General features: G+C 34.8%; 1 protein-coding gene across 2 annotated transcripts in view; it reads left to right on the plus strand.

Annotated features, from left to right (window-relative positions):
* The first annotated feature begins 398 nt into the window (after window positions 1-398).
* Ccdc39 (coiled-coil domain containing 39) overlaps window positions 399-22,228 on the plus strand; it is a 57,683-nt gene continuing 35,853 nt past the window's right edge. For both annotated transcript variants that reach the window (XM_048814226.1, XM_048814227.1), the window contains exons 1-6: window positions 399-612; window positions 12,793-12,912; window positions 14,758-14,904; window positions 17,414-17,572; window positions 18,398-18,490; window positions 18,590-18,718. In XM_048814226.1, the coding sequence (XP_048670183.1) occupies window positions 523-612; window positions 12,793-12,912; window positions 14,758-14,904; window positions 17,414-17,572; window positions 18,398-18,490; window positions 18,590-18,718 (738 nt within the window). In that variant the 5' untranslated portion in view covers window positions 399-522. The remainder of the gene's footprint in view (window positions 613-12,792; window positions 12,913-14,757; window positions 14,905-17,413; window positions 17,573-18,397; window positions 18,491-18,589; window positions 18,719-22,228) is intronic.

Here is a 22,228-nt window from a genome sequence, read left to right on the forward strand (position 1 = left end):
TCAAAATGCCAGTCCACCTCGGCCTATTTTCATCTATAATAGTACTAAAAATCTACACAAATCAGCAAATGCCACTTATAAACAACAACAACAAAACCGGGTTTATTTCCTTGTAGGCTCTCCTCTCTGCCAGGCCACGGTGCAGCGCAGCCACCCCCCAGGTACCCTGTGGTCCTCTGACCGGCTATTGGAGCCATAGATTTCACACCCTCCGAGGGCCGTTTTTTAGATGGAAAGTCGTGCCGCCAGCAAGTCCCTGAAAACCTCGGAAGGGAGTTTAGCTTCCCTCTGCGTTTGAGGAAAAAAACGTTCCTCAAGGTGTTAGTAGGGAAATCAAGGGCAGGAAGTCCCACCCCCGGGTTTGGGCGCTTCCGGTTTGGTAACTAAGGGCGCCGTACCGTTGCTAGGGCTCGGGTGGCAACTTTGCCTGTGCTTCAGCGCAGCGCAGGCGCTGCTCACTCGCTGTACCCGAGCGCAGGTTTTTGTTTGGCTGTGTGTGGGGGGGTTCTCTGTCCGTTTGCCATGAGCAGCGAGTTCCTGGAGGAGCTGCATTGGGAGGATGGGTTTGCCATCCCAGTGGCGAACGAAGAGAACAAGGTCCTGGAGGATCAGGTGAGGACCAGGTGAAGGCGACCCGCAGGAAGAAGGGAGGGTCTGTTGGCGGGTCCTCTGGTGGGCAGCGCTACCGTGGCCGTTTTATTTCTCTCCTCATCTCACCGGTTCTGTCTAACGCTCGCCCGTGCCATCTTCTTCCTCCCTCACCCAGCCTGTCCTTTTCGGTTATTGTTAAGCATTCAATTTTTTTTTTTAATTGAAACAGTAATTGACATCTCGGGGTTATAAAACCCGAGTGACTATTTCCTCCCTCCTGCTCCACGTATTCATTGCAAGCCTCCTGGGCAAGAAAGGAAAGACTGGTTCCCATGCCCGCTTTTTCCTTCTTTGAAATTAAGCGCTACTTAGAGAGGGATTCCTGAGGTTTGCCCAGCAACAGTTATTTGAGCATGTTTATAAACAAAACACGTTTGGTTGACATCTCTTTATGAGCTTCTGCTTATGATGTTTAAAGTGACTGACAGTAACTCAAGATGTTTTCAAGAGGGATAGTTCAACAAGAATGTAAAAATATGAAGTGCAGAAATTTCAAGTGGGGATCAAGTTGTCACAGTATGACAAAATATTTTACGTTGTAAGGACGAGCTTAGACCAACTCCAGTTCTTAGCACTCGTTTTTAAAGAATTGCAGCTGTCTCAGCAAACTTTTAAAAACATTTATCAGTCAGTCTTAAGTTCCTGGGTATGGTGATGTTTTGTGTAGAAGAGAATCCAAGAAATACACATGATGCTTATGCAACTTTACAAGATAGAAAATTTTCTCTCCTTTGACAAATGAAAATAAAAATCCCTAAAGCTATCCTTTGAAAAGAATGGGAAACACTTTTCAGAATATTCTGTCCTATTTACCCAATTTAGAAGGCTGCTTCATTTTTTTTTCTTTATCTAAGAAAGACAACATTAGGAAATGTAAGAGATCTAGCACTGAATTTTGAGAAATAAGAAGTATCCAGTCCCGGGTTCAGGTCCTATTTACTCACCCTGAGCCTGTTTCATCTTCTCTAAAATAGAGGTAAATAAAAATAACTACCTCATGCTATTGTTATAAGGCTCATAATGTAGGTTAAATGTAAGTTTTTAGTGTTATTGTTATATCTGTATCACAAGATTGCATGTACAGAGACTTTTTTTTTTGAGAGAGAGAGAGAGAGAGAGAGAGAGAGAGAGAGAGAGAGAGAGAATTTTTTAATATTTATTTTTTAGTTTTCGGTGGACACAACATCTTTTTTTTTTTTTTACTTTATATGGTGCTGAGGATTGAACCAAGCGCCCCTGCGCATGCCAGCCGAGCGCGCTACCGCTTGAGCCACATCCCCAGCCCAACATAGACTTTTATTAGCTGCTTAAAAATTACAGAGCAGGAAGAAAGAAAAATGAGGTTCATGATTGTTTCACCTGAATAAACTCTGACATCAATAAAGCAATTCTTTAAGATATTCAAATATAAATGTACAGGCATAAAATATAAGATATCACTTCCCCAAAGCACCTACTGGTGATTGAAGAAGTGACTATCATAACATTAAATAAACATTTCAGACATTTGCTACACAACTATACAGAAAGAAGAAAAATGAAATCATATTACATGTGACTTTTTAACACAAAATATTAATTTTAGCATTGAGAGAAGAAAAAGAAGAATTTTTGAATTTAGGTATTGCTTGATTGCAAGAGGTACCGATTGCTAAAAATTCCTCTAAGAAAAACTACTTAAAATTAAACAGCTTAATTACTGTTTTTTCAAAAACTGTTTTAATTATAGACAGTACTGATTAACTTCCTTCTTTAATTTTTTTAAAAATTCTCATTTGTTATATGACAGTGGAATGCATTACAATTCATATTACACATATAGAGCACAATTTTCATATCTCTGATTGTATGCAAAGTATATTCACACCATTTGTGTCTTCATACATGTAGTTTGGTAATGATGTCCATCTCATTCCACCATCATTTCTAACACCATGCCCCTTCCCATCCCCTCCCACCCCTTTACCCTATCTAGAGAGTTCAGTCTATTCCTCCCATTCTCCCCCTCCCTACCCAACTATGAATCAGCCTCCTTTTATCAGAGAAAACATTTGGCATTTGATTTTTGGTGATTGGCTAACTTCACTTAGCATTATCTTCTCCAACTCCATCCATTTACCTGCAAATACCATAATTCTATTCTCTTTTATTGCTGAGTAATATTCCATTGTGTATATATACCATTATTTTAATCCATTCATCTACTGAAGGACATCTAGGTTGGTTCCACAGTTTAGCTATTATGAATTGTGCTGCTATAAACATTGATGTGGCTGTATCCCTGTAGTATGCTGTTTTTAAGTCCTTTGGGTGTAGACCGAGGAGAGGGATAGCAGAGTCAAATGGTGGTTCCATACCCAGTTTTCCAAGGAATCTCCATACTGCTTTCCGTATTGGCTGCACCAATTTTCAGTCCCTCTAGCAATGTATGAGTGTGCCTTTCCCCCCATCCTCACCAACACTTACTGTTGTTTGTATTCTTAATAGCTGCAATTCTGACTGGAGTGAGATGAAATTTTAGAGCAGTTTTGATTTTCATTTCTCTAATTGCTAAAGATGATGAGCATTTTTTTTCATATATTTGTTGACTGATTGTTTATCATCCTCTGAGAAGTGTCTGTTCATGTCCTTGGCCCATTTGTTGATTGGGTTATTTGGTTTTTTTTTTTTTTTTCAGTGCTTAGCTATTTGAGTTCTTTATATACGCTAGAGATGAGTGCTCTATCTGATGTGTAAGGGGTAAAAATTTTCTCCCAAGCTGTAGATTCTTTATTCACTTCACAGATTGTTTCTTTTGCTGAGAAGAAACTTTTTAGTTGAATCTATCTTATTTATTGATTCTTGATTTTAATTCTTGTGCTATAAGACTCTTATTAAGGAATTGGGGCCTAATCTGACATGATGGAGATTAGGGACTACTTTTTCTTCTATTAGATGTAGGATTTCTGGTTTAATTCCTAGATCCTTGATCAACTTTGAGTTGAGTTTTGTGCATGGTGAGAGATAGGGGTTTAATTTCATTTTATTGCATATGGATTTACAGTTTTCTCAGTACCATTTGTTGAAGAGGCTATATTTTCTCCAATGTATGTTTTTGGCACCTTTGTCTAATATAAAATAATTATAATTTTGTGGGTTAGTCTTTGTGCCTTCTATTCTGTACCATTGCTCTACCAGTCTATTTTGGTACCAATATCATGCTCTTTTTGTTACTATTGCTCTGTAGTATAGTTTAAGTTCTGTTATAGTGATGCCATCTACTTCACTCTTCCTGCTAAGGATTGCTTTAGCTATACTGGATCTCTTATTTTTCCAGATGAATTTCATGACTGTTTGTTTTATTTCTATGAGGAATGCCATTGGAATTTTGATTGGAATTGCATTAAATATTATAATGCTTTTGGTAGCATGGTCATTTTGATAATATTAATTCTGCCCATCCAAGAGCAAGGTAGATCTTTCTATCTTCAATGGTTCTTTTTTTTCTTTAGGGTTCTATAGTTTTATTGTACAGGTCTTTCACCTCTTTTGTTAAGTTGATTCCCAAGTATTTTATTTTTTTTTTTAGTTTATTGTAAATGGGGTAGTTTTCCTTTCAGAGGATTTGTCACTGATATACAGAAATGCCTTTGATTTATGGGTGTTGGTTTTATATCCCATTACTATGCTGAATTCATTTATTAGTTCTAGCAGTTTTCTGGTGGAATTTTTTGGATCTTCTAGGTATAGAATGATATTGTCAGCAAATAGTACTAATTTAACTTCTTCTTTTCATATCTGTATTCCTTTAATTTCTTTCATCTGTCTAATTGCTCTGGCCAGTATTTCTAGAACTCTGTTAAATAGAATTGGTGAAAGAAGGCATCTCTGTCTTGTTCCAGTTTTTAGAGGGAATGCCCTAAATTTTTCTCCTTTTAAAAAGATGTTGGCCTGGGGGTTAGCATAGATAGCCTTTACGATGTTGAGATATATTCCTGTTCTCCCTAATTTTTCTAGTTTTGAACATAAAGGTGGGCTATATTTTGTCAATGCTTTTTCTCTATCTATTGAGATGATCATATGATTTTTATCTTTAAGTCTATTGATGTGATGCATTACATTTGTTGATTTCCGAATGTTGAACCAACTTTGCATCCCTGGGATGGATCCCACTTGATGGCGGTGCACGATCTTTCTGATATGTTTTTGTATGTGATTTGCCAGAATTTTATTGAGAATTTTTGCATGTATGTTCATTAGAGATATTGGCCTGAAGTTTTCTTTCTTTGATGTATCTTTGCCTGATTTTGGAATCAGGGTGATATTGGCCTAATAGTATGAGTTTGGAAGGGCTGCCTCTTTTTCTATTTCCTGAAATAAATTGAAGAGTATTGGTATTACTTCTTCCTTAAAGGTCTTATAGAACTTGGCTGTGTATCCATCTGGTTCTGGGCTTTTCTTGGTTGGTAGGATTCTGATGGTGTCTTCTATTTCATCGCTTGATATTGGTCTGTTTAAATTGTGTATATCATCCTGATTCAATTTGGGAAAATCACCTGACTTAAGAAATTTGTCAATGCCTTTGATATTTTCTATTTTTTGGAGTACAAGTTTTCAAATGATTTCTAAGTATATTCTGAATTTCTATAGTGTCTGTTGTGATGTTACCTTTTTCATCACGTATGTAAGTAATTCGAGTTTTCGCTCTCCTTCTCTTCATTAGTGTAGCTAATGGTCTGTCAATTTTATTTATTTTTTTCAAAGAACTAAATTTTTGTTTTGTCAATTTTTCAATTGTTTCTTTTGTTTCAATTTTATTGATTTCAGCTTTATTTTAATTATTTTCTGTCTTCTACTGTTTTTGGTGTTGTTTTGTTCTTCTTTTTCTAGGGCTTTGAGATGTAATGTTAGGTTATTTATTTGTTGACTTTTTCTTCTTTTCCATCTTCATTTCTTCATGCAATGAACTTTTCTCTTAGTACTGCCTTCATAGTGTCCCAAAGACGTTGATATGTTATGTCAGTGTTCTCATTTACCTCTAAACTTTTTTTAAACTCCTCCTTGATGTCTTTTGCAACCCATTGTTCTTTCAGTAGCATATTATTTAGTTTCCAGGTGTTAGACTAATTTTTATTTTTTATCTTGTCATTGATTTCTAATTTCATTCCATTATGATCTGATAAAACACAGGGTAGTATCTCTACATTTTTGTATTTGCTAAGAGTTTCTTTGTGGCATATTATATAGTCTATTTTAGAGAAGGATCCATGTGCTGCTGAGAAGAAACTGTATCCACTTATTGAAGGGTGAAATATTCTATATATGTCAGTTAAGTCTAAGTTATTGATTGTATTATTGAGTTCTATAGTTTTTTTGTTCAGCTTTTGTTGGAAGATCTATCCAGTGGAGAGAGAGATGTGTTAAGATTACCCAAGATTATTGTGTTGTGGTCAATCTGACTGTTGAACTTGAGAAGAATTTGTTTGATGAACATAGATGCTCCATTGTTGGGGGCATATATATTTATAATTGTTATGTCTTATTGGTGTATGGTTCCCTTGAGTAGTGTGAAATGTCCTTCTTTATTCCCTTTGATTAACTTTAGCTTGAAGTCTACTTTATGTGATATGAGGATGGAAACCCCTGCTTGCTTCCACAGTCCACGTGAGTGGTATGATTTTCCCAACCCTTCACCTTCACTATGTGGATTTTTTTATCTATGAGTCTCTTGGAGGCAGCATATTGTTGGGTCTTTATTTTTAAAAAATCCATTATGCTAGTCTATGTCTTTTGATTGTTGTGTTTAAGCCATTAACATCAGTGTTACTATTGAGACATGATTTGTATTTCCAGCCATTTTTGTTTATTTTTGTCATTTAACTTGACTTGTTTTCTCCTTTTATTAGTTTTTCCTTTAGTGTAACACCTCCCTCTACTGCTTTTCATTGTTGTTTTTTATTTCTTCTTCATGGAATATTTTGCCAAGGATGTTTTTTAGTCCCGGTTTTACAGCTGTAAATTCTTTTAACTTTTGTTTATCATGGAAGGTTTTTATTTTATCATCAAATCTAAAGCATAATTTTGCTGGATACAAGATTATTTGTTGGCATCCATTTTCTTTCAGAGCTTGATATATGTTGTTCTAGGATCTTCTAGCTTTCAGGGTCTGGTTTGAAAAACCTGCAGTTATCCTAATTGTTTTCCCCCATATGTAATCTGATTCCTTTCTATCATGGCTTTTAATATTTTTTCCTTATTCTCTGTGTTGGGCACTTTCATTACAATGTGCCTTGGTGTGTATCTGCTGTTATTTTATACATTTGGCATCCTGTAAGCTTCTTGAATTTGTTTTTTCCAAATTATTCTTCATGTTTGGAAAGTTTTCTGATATTATTTCATTGAAAAGATTGTTCATTCCTTTGGTTTGGAACTCTATGCCTTCCTCTATCCCAATAACTCTTAAATTTTGTCTTTTTAATGCTATCTCATATTTCTAGAATGTTCTGCTCATGGTTTCTTACCATTTTCACTGTGTAGTCTGCATTCTTTTCAAGATTATATATTTTGTTTTCATTGTCTGAGGTCCTGTCTTCCAAGTGGTCTACTCTGTTGGTGATGCTTTCAGTTTGACTTTTAATTTGGTTTATTGTTTCTTTCATTTCAAGGATTTCTGTTTTGTTTTTTTTTAAGAACCTCTATCTCCCTATTGAAATAATCTTTTGCTTGTTTATGTAACTCTTTGTCAAAATGATGCCTGTATTTGCTCTCTTATATCATCCTTTAATTCACAGACTATTTAATCATGTACATCTTGAACTCCTTCTCTGTAATTTCTTCTGCTGTGCTAGCCATGGATTTGTTTGGGGCACTTTCTTCCCTTGTCTTTTCATGTTTCTTGTGTGTGTTCCCTTCTAGCGCTGTGGTCCTAGGCATTATTGCTTTTAACCTATAGGTTTATAGTGCTCCTTTAGGGTTCTAATACCTCTCATTTTGTGGGAAAGAACAATGTTAACAGACCTCAATATGAACAATGTTAACATATCCCAATATAAACAATGTACCACCTATAAACAATTCATTGCTATTAAGATTTTACAATTTCATTACAATGTACAGAAATGTTGAATTTGATTATTATCTGTAATATAATCAGTAGGTTTGTAAAAGGGTTTACAGTTTCTGACGTTTGACAATGAACTGGGGGGGAGGTGTAGGATGATATGCTGAGGAGGCAGGATGTGCGGATATAGAGTTAGTATTTCTTAGGGAGTGTCAAAGAAATCTCACGAAGAGAGTTAGTAGCAGGAGAATAGACAGGAAGTAATTTGGGGTAGACAAATACGTGGAAAGACAGTGGAGTACATAAAACAAATACACATATGTATTAAGAAAAATAAAGGATGTTAAGATAGTAAAAATTGGAGGAAAAAAGAAAAAAAAGGCATATACTACACAGGTAAAATATACTATTCAGATATCCCAGTCTCAAAACCCTAATTCATGCAAAGTACTTGGTTTCAAATATGTTGGGGACGTGAGGGTGGGAGAATAGAGGGGGAGAAGAAAAGGAGAAAAAAAAAGTCTTGAAGAAAGAAACCTGGATTATTAATTGTTTTGGTTGGAGATCAGTATCTTTCCTGCTTCCCTTCTCATCTGATAAGGTGGGGATGTCTGTTGTTAGCTGGTATTTCTGCCCTCATGATGGTGAAGGTAACCAGGATGGGAAGATTGGTCCTGGTGTAGGGTACCTGAAAGTGAGGTGTGACACCTGCCAGTCCTGGAGGGAGACTGCACTTCAAGGGTGTATTTTGGGTCCTCTCTTATGACTTGAGCCCCTGGTTCTATCTCCCTATCTTGCCTGAAGATTTCCCAGTTCCTGGTGTCTCTGTTAGTCTCCAAACTGTTGCACCCTCTCCCTCTCCCTTAGTAGTTCTCAATTAAGGGACCTCTCTCACTGGGGTTCCCATGGGCGGTGCCCTGGTCACACTGTTTCACTGAGAGCTGTTTTGTGTTGGCAGTTACTGTGCTGGGTTATGGGCCACTGTGGGGGAGTGGGTTTGAAAATCAGGTACCTGGCCAGCAGGAATTCCAATCTGGGAGCTGCCCCCACCAAAAATGGCCAGGAAGGTGACCCAAGATGGAGGCGGGCCACTTCCAGCGCCAGGGTGTCCAGTATGGCTGGGGGTAGCTGGGCAGTGGTGTTGTGTGATGTGTTCAGTGATGAGCTCTGTGATGTGCAGAGTTGCGGCTTTTCTCTGTCTTCAGAGCCTGTAGGATGTTCCCAGGTGCAGGCAGACTACTGCGTGTAGGGGACTATGGCAATAACTTCTGAGTTGCAAGATGGAGGTGAAGGGGGAGCCCCATGTTGGTAGATGAAGGTCCACAGGGAAATGGCAGCAGGAGTTCCTGTGGGTGGGTAGCAGCTCAGTGTCCTATGTGGGAGTGGAGTGGCTTCTGGGAGTTCTGCATCAGTGTTGATTCAGTGATCCCACTAAGGCACTAGGGAAGCCCTGTGTGGGCTAGTAGGGATTTGGGTGTCGGGAGCCTGGAGTCCTGCTCTAATGCTGAGGCCCGGAGCTCTGCGGGGACATGGCGCTGATGATTTCTGCAAGTGAGCAGCTGTATACGGGTCCTTTATCACTCTCAGAGAAGCAGTATTCCTACTAGTTGAGACCTGGGTCATGGAGCAACACAGAATGCTGCCTCCCTCTGGCCTACCATCTTGGATCCTCTCTAACTTCCTGCTTTTTAAGGTAAAGAAATTAGTACTCTTACTTTTTTTTTTTTTTCACATTTTGTCTTGGAGCATTAAAGATCACAGTTTTATTACTATTATTCTAATTTGTTATACATGACAGCAGAATGCATTACAATTCATATTATACATATACAACACAATTTTTCATATCTCTGGTTGTGCACAAATTAGAGTCACACTGTTCATGTCTTCATGCATGTACTTAGGTAATCATGTCCACCTCATTCTACTGTCTTTCCTACCCCCAGACCCCTCCCTAACCCTTACTTCCCTTTGTTCTATCTGGAGTTTGTCTAACCTTCCCATGCTCTCCACCAACTCCATTATGAATCAACATTTGTATATCAGAGAAAACATTTGGCATTTGTTTTTTTGTGGTTGGCGAACTTCACTTAGCATTATATTCCAGTTTTATTATTTTTATATCATCAAGGTTTATTTTATTTGCATTCAATCCAATACCATTATCACAAGTTTTTAATCTTAGTTTATATTTAAATCAACTTATTGATCCTCACTGAAGCCACTTTTACACCATTTATCTTTTCTTGAATCCTTCCTTCCTTCCTTCCTTCCTTCTTTCCTTCCTTCCCTCCCTTCCTCCCTCCCAGGTCCTGGTGCATGCCAAGCATATGTTCTGTCACTGAGTCACATCCTCAGCCCTTAAATCTTTCATTTTGATTCATCTTATCCTCAAATGGTTGTACTGTGCGTTTAGTTCCCAGTTGTTAAATTGGGAATTCCTCTACTGGTTTGATGCTCTATTTCCTAGGTCACATACCTTCTTTTTTGTATTATTTCCTTAATTTGATAGAATACTTTCTTGTGTTCTCTAAAGAAGGGTCTGTGGGAGGTAAACAGTCTGAGTCTTGAAATTCCAGGAAACATCTTTATTGGCCATCACATTTGATGGTAGTTTTGCTGGGCAGAAGATTCTAGGTCAGAAATAATTTTTTTCTTAGAATTTGGAATGAATTGCTCTTTTATCTTCTAGTAGTATTGTTGGTGAAATCAGTTATTGTTCAGCTGTCCATTTCTTTGTAGTTTATTTTAAAAAGAATTTTTGAAAGTGTTTAAAAGTTTATCTTTCCACATCATGCCTTATTTTGGCAACTATATTGATCAATTATATTTTAAGTTTCTTTGTTGCTTTTTTTTTGTAGCACTATGATTTTGTTTTAGGGGTACAACATAATTTCCAGTTTCTCTGTTTGTGTTCATTTATATCTCTTTGTGTAGGTATGTGGGTTTAGTTCTTATCTTGTGTCCTTTGGGATCCAGTTTATGTTTCCATCCCCCACATGTTGTAAACTTTTCAACAAATATCTGAAAATCCTTATATATCCTTTTATATTTAAGAAAGAAATAGTAAAATTTGGGATCTTGTTGGGAAAGGGTTTGTTTAATGGGTACAGATTTTCACTAAGGTAGATGAAAAATTTCTGGAGATAATGACTATAATGGGTGGCACAACAGTACAAATGTTTTTAATGCCACAGAACTATACACTTAAAAAATAGTTAAGATGGCAATTTATTGTGTTTTATATTTTACTACCATTTATCTATCTATCTATCCATCTATCTAGATCTCCTAAAATGCTATACAAATAGAAATTTCATAGTTCACATTCTCTGCAAGCCAATAGAATTTATAATAAATATTTAAAAATTATTTTTAGATTTTTGGATCAAAAATTAAAAATAATCCTCTATCTTAACTTCTTAAGCCATATGTATTCCTGGATGGATCTTATATGGAAGAGAAATTGAAAGGAAAAATCCTGTTTTAGAAAACAGTACAAGGAGACTGTGTCACACCCAGATTGATGGGAAACTGCAAAAATCTTACTCAGAGAAAATGTATAGCCTTACCTGCCTTCATTATTAAGTCAATAAGACAAGAAGAAACTAAAAACTCATTTTAATAAATTCAAAGAACAGCAAAGTAAACAAAAGAGTCAAAATCAATGAAACAACTAACATAAATACTATGCATATAAAATCAATAAAATATTGTGACAATAATACTAAAAACTAATTTTTATATGTAAGTTTAGTTAAGTATGTAGGATTTAAATGAGTAAATTAATATTTTTTCTTCCTTAGATAAAAATTCTAATATTTTCTTTTGCCTATCAGTGGATTGTGTTGTATGCCCCTGTGAGGTACCACATACCTTGGGGACTATAGCTCAAGTCTATAAGGAAATGTATTTGTGCTTTGTTTAACCTTTATACACTTTGAGGTGTGACATATTCTAATGGTTTGGAGAATATATCTTGTACTCTTCCAAAGGTTTATTTTGTTTGTTTAATATTTGTACCATTTTGTTTTTTATTAGGGGTTCTAATTGAAAAGCAAATAAAATATATTAAGAAAAGGTTCTAAGCAGCCAAGACCTAGTCTGTTAATCTTTGAGGTTGGAAAAGGAGTTCGGAGAGAAGCAGCCCTATGTGGTGTATAGCCACTATTCAAATTCATGTTTTCTGTTCTGTGTTTTTGTTGTCTTATTAGCATGCTCTTATTCACTTAAGACATCTTGTGTTTTAACTATGGAATAGAATCTCATTTTTGCCTTACTGCTATATGAAAAATACATTTTAGCAGTGGATCCTGCTACTGCCATAAGTCTAAGAAAGATTCTGTTCTATGTAATATGTTCTGCTTTATATTTAAAATGTCAGTAGATTTTAGCAGTTCATATAGAAAATTTAAAGAAGCAAAGTGTTATGTACTGAATGTACAAAATTTGTATGGTCAAGTTTTAACCCCCTGTGTGATGGTGTTTGAAGGTAGAGCCTTTGGGAGATAATTAAATCATGGGAATGGAGCCTTCATTGTTGAGATTAGTACCCTGTATAAGAAGAGAAAAAAAGAGAGATGATCTTTCTGCCATGTGAGGACACAGCAAGAAGGCATCTCTCTGCAGAGTAGGAAGAGGGTCCTCATGAGGAACCAAATTGGCCAGCACCTTGATCTTAGCTTCCCATTCTTTACAACTGTGAGGAATAAATTTTTATTGTCTAAATTAACCAGTCTATGGTATTTTTGTTATCATTAGCCAAACTAAGATGCAAAGTAAGTGAAGATATAATTTTCTTTAGATTTTAGGGATTTAAAGGTGATAAAACTTTATGTAAGTATGTATGTATGTATGTATGTATGTATGCAGTGCTAGGGGTCCTACCCAGGGTCTTGTACATGCTAGGCAATTATTCTACCCCTGAGCTACGTCTTCAGCTGCAAAGAATCAGGAAGGGCTTTTAAAGTAAATTATATATATTTTTTGGAGGTGCTAGGATTCAAACCCATGGTTTCATGCCTGCTAGGCAAGTGCACTGTCACTGAATTATACTACCGATTAATAAGACTTTGGTTAATCATGACATTTATTATTTACAGTTATCAAAGCTGCAGAATGAAAGATCAAGGTTGCAAGATCAGCTACGTGACTATGAAGATCGAATTAATGCTATGACTTCTCACTTCAAAGATGTTAAGCAAGAGTTATCATTTATACAGGTATAGTAATATTGAAATTTATGTTGATTATGTCATATATAGTCATGGAACAAATATTTCACAGTGTATTTGTGTCTGTGATTTTATTTGAATTTGATATAGGAAACTTTAAAATAATAAAAATATTGGGGAAATAACTTGAATCTAAAAGTATATTAAAAAAAAGGCTTTGGGGGAATTAACTCTGTTGCCAGTTTTAAACAAAAGTTGATTCATACGAAAGGAGAAATCATCATTCAGATAAATGAATATAATATTAAGTAGCAGATTAATATGAGAAGAATACCATGATGACAATGAGAAATTAAGGCTGTAAGCAGAAATAGGGATAATATAATACATAATAGATTTTCAGTCTCTTTTTTTTTTAGTTTTTCAGCATAGCCAACTGGGATCATTTTGAATGGAGGCCAATAGTCCACACTTTAGTGGTTGCTACCGTATCATGGTATTTCATTGTTCAAGAATTGAAATTTTAATAATATTGATATTCAGAAGTTAAATTATATTTAGGAGACCTAAGCTATCTGGGGAGGGCATAATTCATTTTTAGAAGAATATAAAATAAAATTAAAACATGAAGTAATTAACTAGACTTCTGCTTTATGAACAATGTATTTAACTGTAGAAACACATTTCCTGATGATATCCAGCAAAGCAGATAGCTCTGCATATCAGTGTTGGAGAGTTTACAAACTTCTTTTCCAAACTAATTTTTTTTCCAAATCTAATAATAATTTTTCTGAGAAAAAATATAAAACTCTTAAAAGTGAACAAAGCCATGTGTTTCTTTTTTGGGGGGGGGGTGTTGGGGGGCAGAATACTGGGGATTGAACTCAGAAGCACTCAATCACTGAGCCATATCCTCAGCCCTATTTTATATTTTAATTAGAGACAGAGTTTCACTGAGTTAGTTGCTTAGTGCCTTGCTGTTGCTGAGGCTGGCTTTGTACTCTAGATCCTCCTCCTCAGCCTCCCAAGCCACTGGGATTACAGGCTTGCCTGGCCAAAACCATGTTTTTAAAAACAATTTATATTCAATATAAATAAGTTTTTCCTGGTTTACAAATTTCATTAGAATGTTACCTTTAAAAACAATAGTCAGGATTCTCGAATCCTGTTATGCTTGAGTAGTAATCAATAAACTTTGAAATTAACTAATGAGTTGGGGATTTGGAAGACAGAGATTCTTCATAGGTATATCTTATAATAATCATTAAACTTGGACTAAATAGACAAACTAAATAGAAACAAAATGTGATAATTTTCCTATAACACAATATATAGCTTTAATATTATAATTAAATTTTGAGTATTAATTTTGAAGCACTACTAGATAAATGGTTAAGAAATGTTCATTCTTTAAATAAAATAATACAAAGGCATGATTATTTAATAATATATTCAGGGAAATAATGCTCAATGTTTAAATAATTATTTTAAAATTATCTCTGTTAGAATATGTGATCAATTCAATATAAACATTACATTTCCCAATTATTATTAAGTTGGTATTTCTTACTGATAGATAAATAATAAGTCGTAGTTTTTAAATCTTACCTTATAAAGTTTTGTTTTCTTTAGTTTTTCTAGATCAACATAATATATGAAAACTATTGACAATATTTTCTCCCACCAGTTCATTGACTAATTTTCTTACAACTAGTGAGCTGCCAAAGTACATTATAATAACAGTATAAAGTGGTGTAGGTTTCAGAGAACTAGAGTTTATAATACTCAATCTAAGCATTTTGTGGGAACTGTTTTTTTGTCTAATGGATTATTATAAACATTTCATAATTGTTAACATTTAAAAGTATTTCTATTTTGTGTATCATTCTGTAGTCTCTTTACAAAGCCAGGGAACATGAGATTGAAAGCGAAGAGCATTTTAAGGCCATTGCCCAAAGAGAACTGGGACGAGTGAAGGATGAGATCCGTCGACTAGAAAATGAGATGGCTACAATACAGGAAAGAAAAAGTGATAAGGAAGTATGTGTTGAAGAGCTACTTAAAAATTTGTGCTAATGTACCTTTTTTCTCATCAAAGGAACCTTGATTTTTGTTTGTGTGTAAAGAAGGCATTCATTAGTTTCCTGGCATTTACTTATATTGTTTTTTGGACAACAAAAGGGCATGGAGATATGATTGAATAAAATAATGCTACATTATTACATTTCCCTCATTATTCATTCACCAGCTATGTATTGAGAGTCTGTGCAAAGTATCACACTGGCTGCCTGTTATAATATAATAGGCATGGTTTATATGCAAGTGCTAAATTTTTAACAGCTGCATCACTCTAGGTTTGAATTTCATTTACAATTCTTACCTTTTGTATTAATTTGTCAGCTTTGTGACTCTAATATTAAGCTACTTTAACCTTTCTCTTTTCTTTAGCTTCTAGTTACTTGAGTTAGGAGCTCTTTCCAAATTTTGAATCTTTTCTTTATATATGCATGTACATATGGAAATATACACATACAAATTTTGTTATAATTTTATAATGTATTTGTATATGTAATATCATTCATATCAATTTGTATTTCTATATTATTCTGTTTTATGAATATAGGTTATGACTAAATTTAAAATATTAAATATTTTTTAGCTCCTTTACTATATTTGCTTCTGTTAGGAGTACTTCAAAAATTTATATCTTATATAGATAAGAGACTTCCAAATATGATTGGAAATGGGGCTGACAGGAACTTGTGGTTTTAGTTAACATATCAAACACATTTTTACCTAAGACTGTGCATATATTTGGGGTGGCTTTGGTGGAGTGACTGAGGAGATTGCTGTCAGGAAGCTACCCCCCAATTTTTTTTTATTTGTTCTTTTTAGATATATATGACAGTCGAGTGTATTTTGACGTGTTATACACACATGGAGTATAACATATTCTAATTAGGATCCTGTTCTTGTGGTTGTACACCATGTGGAGTTTCACTGGTTATGTATTCATATATGAACATAGAAAAGTTATGTCCAATTCATTCCACTGTCGTTCCTATTCCCATCCCTGCTGTCTTCCCTTCATTCCTCTTTGTCTAATCCAATGAACTTCTGTTCTTCCCTCCCCCTCCCCTTATTGTGTGTTAGCATTCACATATCAGAGAGAACATTTGGCCTTTGATTTTTTGGGACTGGCTTATTTCACTTAACATGATAGTTTCCAGTTATCCATTTCCAGAAAATGCCATAATCTCATTCTTCTTTATGGCTGAATAATATTCCATTGTGTGTGTGTGTGTGTGTGTGTGTCACATTTTTTATCCATCGTCTGTTGAATCTGTTGAAATGCTCTATAGCTTTGCTATTGTGAATTGAGCTGCTATAAATATTGATATGGTTGAGTCACTGTAGTATGCTTATTTTTAAGTCCTTTGGTTGTATACCAATGAGTGGGATAACTGGGTTAAATGGTGGTTCCATTCCAAGTTTTATGAGGAATCTCCAGACTGCTTTCCATAATGGTTGTACTAATTTGTAGTCCCACCAGCAATGTAAACCATTTCCCCCACATCCTCACCAACATTTATTGTTACTTTTATTCTTGACTATTGCCATTCTGACTGGAGTGAGATGGGCTCTCAGTGTAGTTTTGATTTGCATTTCTCTAGTTGCTAGAAATGTTGAATATTTTTTCATCTATTAATTGACCATTCATATTTTTCTTCTGTAAAATATCTGTTCATTTTCTTCCCATTTATTGAGTTTTTTTATATTAAGGTTTTTGAATTCTTTGTATATCCTGGAGATAAATGCTCTATCAAATGTGCCTATGATAAAGATTTTCTCCCATTCTGTAGGCTCTCTCTTCACATTCTTGATTGTTTCCTTTGCTGTGAAGAAGCCTTTTAGTTTGATACCATCCCATTTATTGATTTTACTTCATATGCTTTAGGAGTCTTGTTGAGGAAGTTAATTCCTAAGCTGACATGATGGAGAGTTGGTCCTACATTTTATTCTATTAGGTGCAGGGTTTCTGGTCTAATACCAAGGTCCTTGATCCACTCTGAGTTGAGTTTTGTGCAGGTTGACAGTTAGGGGTTCAATTTCATTCTACTACATGTGGATCTCTGGTTTCCCCAGCACCATTTGTTGAAGAGGCCATCTTTTCTCTAATGAATGTTTATGGTGCCTTTGTCTAGTATGAGATAACTGTATTTATGTGGATTTGTCTCTGTGTCTTCTATTCTGTTCTATTGGTCTTCATGTCTGTTTTTTTACCAATAAGATGCTGTTTGAAAAACTTTTTCAAGAGACTTCTGGCTCAACTACTGTTCTCGACTTAGTGTAATTTTCCATTTTATGACTTAAAAAATTTAAATATGAGTATGATGGTTTTGTAGTGAAATGTGACATTATGAATATCTGGAAGATGGGGGAAGAATTTCTACTTAATATGTTCTGTTGTATACAATATTGTGTTTTATTTTGGTTTGTATAGTGAATAACGTTTTATAATCTCCCTTTTACATTCCTTGGAAATAAGAATGGCATATTTAAAGCTACTCAAAAATTGGATGGTTTGAAATGTCAAATGAATTGGGACCAGCAAGCCTTGGAGACCTGGTTAGAAGAATCAGCTCATAAAGATAGTGATGCCCTCACTCTTCAGAAATATGCACAACAAGATGATAATAAAATTAGGGTAAGAAATTATAAATTGTAATTGTCAATTTGTCTCTAAATCTGTAGTATGTCAATCTTCCTTCCTTCCTTCCTCTCTTTCTTGCCTACAATTGTATTTACTGATTTTTAAAGCAGGACCAGAGACTCCATTTTGTATCTAGTAAAGCCAAATATTCTCTCCATACCAAAAAAAAAAAAAATGACTATACTTAAATAACCAAAAATTTTGCTGGTAATTTTACAGATCCTTTGATAGTTTTATAGATTCTTCTTTGATCAATTGGGGATCCATGGATGTCAGGTTAAGACTATCTTGATTTAGAAGGATTCTTGAGAGCATTTCAGAACAGAAAGTCTTATACTAGAACTTTTTATTGACATTTTACCTATTGTATTTAAAATATAGTTTGAATATTATATTTTTTGCTATTTGAGAATATAGTGCTATTGTTTGATCTGTTATCATAACCATCACTTAAATTCCACTTATATCTGGTGATATTAACAAAGTTAGTATTATAAAACATGCTATTTTCTAGTAGGCTTAATATCAAATATATTATGTTAAGTAGTTTCAAATGTCTGATTATAATTTAATATTTTTTTCTATTTAAGAAGTATTAAGAGTCATTTTAGAAATTATTGAATATTCATGAAGCTATAGGCAAATAGTTTAGTCCTTTGGGGCTTAAAAGATAAGGAAAATGTATACTATATATAGTTGGTTTAGATATCAAATAATGCATAATATTGTCTAAAATAGTTATGGTTGGGTATATTATCTAATAGCTTTTAAATTAATAAAATGATAATAATGAATATTTTGCATGAAACCACATCTTAGGCCTTGACTCTGCAATTAGAAAGACTGACTTTGGAATCTAATCAGAGAAGAAAGATTCTTGACAATGAACTGGTGGAGACTCTAAGTGCACAGGTTGGTTTAATAAAGGTTTTTATTTCTTTTTTTTTTCAAGGTGATGTTTACAGAAGCACTTAAATTCACATAAATGTTCTTTGCTCTTCTAATTGACAGTTAGAATTGGATAAAGCAGCACAAGATTTTCGTAATATTCACAATGAAAGACAAGAACTCATTCAACAGTGGGAGAACACAATAGAACAGATGCAGAGAAGGGATCAAGATATAGATGACTGTGCCTTGGTAAAGTAATTTAGTTCTTGTAATGTTCAGCTGTGTTTGTCTCTTTTGTATTTAACTCATTATTTTAAATGTAAATCACAGTGTTATTTGGAAGTCACTTTTGCAGCAGGATTCAATAATTTTGATGTTTTTCAAAGCTGAATCTATCCAATTAGAAATGTGATTTTATGAATATTATTTTCTTATAGTATTATAATCCATGAAGGCTGAATCTTGCCATCTACGAATTGTGTAACAAATATTACTGCAGTAAAACAAGGCCCTGACTTACACATGGTTGTCCATGATGCCTTAGATTTAACATATGTGCGGTTTGGCAGTAAGTTATAGGTGTAGGGAAATGAGCCTTGGTAAATAACCAAGATACAAATGAAGGAGATTCAGACAAGAAACTTAGATGGTTATAAGGTTTAACTTTGGTACTGGGATTGAACTCAGGGGCACTCGACCACTGAGAGATATCCCTAGACCTATTTTGTATTTTATTTAGGGACAGGGTCTTACTGAGTTGCTTAGCACCTCACTTTTTGCTGAGGCTGGCTTTGAACTTGTGATCCTCCTGCCTCAGCCTCCTGAGCCTCTGGGATTACATTGGATTACAGATGTGTGCACCATGCCTGGCTAGGTTTAACTTTTTAAATTGGGGTGCCAATAATGATGTAGAAGGGGAGAAGGATGGCACAATGGTAATATAGAGCTAGTATTATCACTTGTTACTTTCAGAGGTAATTTAGGAGAACACTATTGGGAAAGAAATAAGGAATGAAGTATTGGTAAGTAAAAATGGGAGGATTAGGAGGAGTTGGGAAGGAGAAGAAATCAAGGAGGAGAGAAGAAGGTTTAGAAGATGTGTTTCAGAATTCCATTATAAAACTATTCCAAAAAAAGGACAGCAGCCAAGGCCACTGGGAGTTTAGAATTCTGATTACTTGTGATTTTTGTATTTTAAATTTCTGTAAGAGACCAATGTTTTATTGGTTAATTAATTCCTCCTCTTTCTAGGAGGAATACATGAGAACCAATTATACTAGAGGTCCTCTTAATTTTTAGTGTAGATATTGTTATCTATTTTTTAACTTCTTTCTACTTTCAAAATCAAGTCCTGTCTGTCACCCCTTACATTACAGGTCCACAATCAGCATTCTCATACCACTCCATGGCTAAATTGGCTCAGCCTATTGATTTGGCAGTAGTAGCTATCTGATCATAATAAAAGTGGGTTCTTAGTTTCACATTGACATCTCTGATTGGGTTGTCAGAGACTAGGAAGGGTGCCAAGTGATGGTTTCTTTAGGCAGTGGTACATTTCTAAATGTTTTTTTTTTTTTAAAGAAGAGAGAGAGAGAGAGAGAGAGAGAGAGAGAGAGAGAGAGAATTTTTTAATATTTATTTTTTAGTTCTCGGCGGACACAACATCTTTGTTTGTATGTGGTGCTGAGGATCGAACCCGGGCCGCACGCATGCCAGGCGAGCGCGCTACCGCTTGAGCCACATCCCCAGCCCTTCTAAATGTTTTTTATAACTGTTCTCTGAGAAGAAAACAAGATAAAATAAACACAAAACCTCCTGGTTTAAGTATTTCTGATTTCTATGGTATAACTACTTCCTTACCAACATGAGTCTCCTGAATACAGAGTAGAGTAGAGATGTGTAAAATCAATTTTTGTGAGTCAACAAGAGCTGCTTCATACTGCTGCAGCATTTAGACTGGATAGGTTAGGTTTTTCTATGTCTATCCTGTTAGGCTTTTTATCTAGGATTGACAAAAAACAGATTAACAGGAGAAAAGCATACATATTTTATTTACAAATACAGGGAAGCCCAAACAAGAAAAATACTCAAAAGATGTGGCAAGACCTAAGTCCTTTATACTAAGTTGAACAAAGAATTGCAATTTTGGAAAGTAAGTAGGATGGCAAGGATTAGTTTGACAAGATTTGTTTATCTAGATTTCTCTTGGCCTTGACTCCTTGTCTCTGGTGATGTGAATGTCTTTCTCCTGCAGTAGATGGGCACCTTTCATATAGGAGTTTTGCCTTTTGCTTTCAAGGGGAAAAAGAAGAGTACCCTTCTTGGGATCTGCAGTGTTTCAAGTGCCTTTAACTCAAAATGGTCAATAAGCTGAAGTAGGATTGTTTGGGGGTGGTGACATATTTTGATCTTCTGTAACTGAAATTGTATTCTTTCGTCTCTTTTCAAACAAAACTTGTCATTTTAGTGACACCTTAGCAGGAGTCTGGCCAAAAAATTCTGAAATTGGCTTCTTAAGAGAAACAGTATTTAGAAAAGAAAAAAAATTTCTATACTATGGTTTTATTCTAAGGTAGAAATGTTGGTATAAGCAACATATTTTCACTTATAAGCATCACCCATATGAAAACATAAATAGCACTGTTGAGAAATATAATGTTGAAGTTGGCCTAAAGCATTTGCCTAAGTGTTAGAAAAATTAATGTAATGCAGAAAACTTTAGAATGATCATTGGAAATGTTTAAACATAGGAAGTTCTGCTATGTCTTTTGTTTGAGCCCAATAATTATATAGAATGTTATAGAATGTTTTTGTTATAGAGAACATATAGGAATACTACATTAAACAAATTTAAAACATCTTATTAAAAGTACATTAAATCTCAGATATGCATCAATTTAATATGCAAGTGTGTACAAATATGATGTGTAACATTTATAAAACTGACTGATTTCAGAATACATATATCCTCCCCCAGTTTCCTAGGATTAGTTATTTTGTAGGTTCCCCTTTGGTAAACATAAAAGAAATACATTAGGGTAATTTTTCATTTTAATTCATCAAATCTATTGCCATCAGAGTCACTTGTAAAAAGCTCATCTGATCTTTTTATTCCCCAGGTTTAAAATATTCTTTGTTCCACAGTGCTTAAAAAGTTGACCCTCTTTAAAATGGCATTTGATTTTACACAATTGTGGTCTAAGTTCTACCTTTCCAGTCTCATTCCTTGCATCTATATCTTGTTCTTAATCTATTCCCTTCTCTTTTCTGCCCTCCCACCCTGCACTCTAATCACTTTAGAATATTTATGCATCTCCATGCACTGTCACAGGCCTGACTTAAATTATGCCTCTTGAGTCATATCTTCTATTGACTCCTCTGGGGTAGAATCCATCATCTCCTTGTTCTCATACTTATTTTGTCCACATTTCAGTTATACTTTATGTATTCCATTTATTATTGTATATTTAAGATCAGCAAAAGATGGAGTGGAGATCTTCCTTTACAAACAAATAATTAAAATGTTTTTTTTTTATTGTGTAAGTTTTTTTTAAATTTTTTATTGTTGGTTGTTCAAAACATTACAAATTTCTTGACATATCATATTCCACACTTTGATTCAAGTCGGTTATGAACTCCCACCTTCACCCCATACACAGATTGCAGAATCACATCAGTTACACATCCATTGATTTACATATTGCCATACTAGTGTCTGTTGTGCTCCGCTGCCTTTGCCATCCTCCCCCCTCCCCACCT

The sequence above is a fragment of the Marmota marmota genome, unplaced genomic scaffold (genome assembly GCF_001458135.2).
Source record: "Marmota marmota marmota unplaced genomic scaffold, marMar, whole genome shotgun sequence".
Lineage (NCBI taxonomy): Eukaryota > Metazoa > Chordata > Mammalia > Rodentia > Sciuridae > Marmota > Marmota marmota.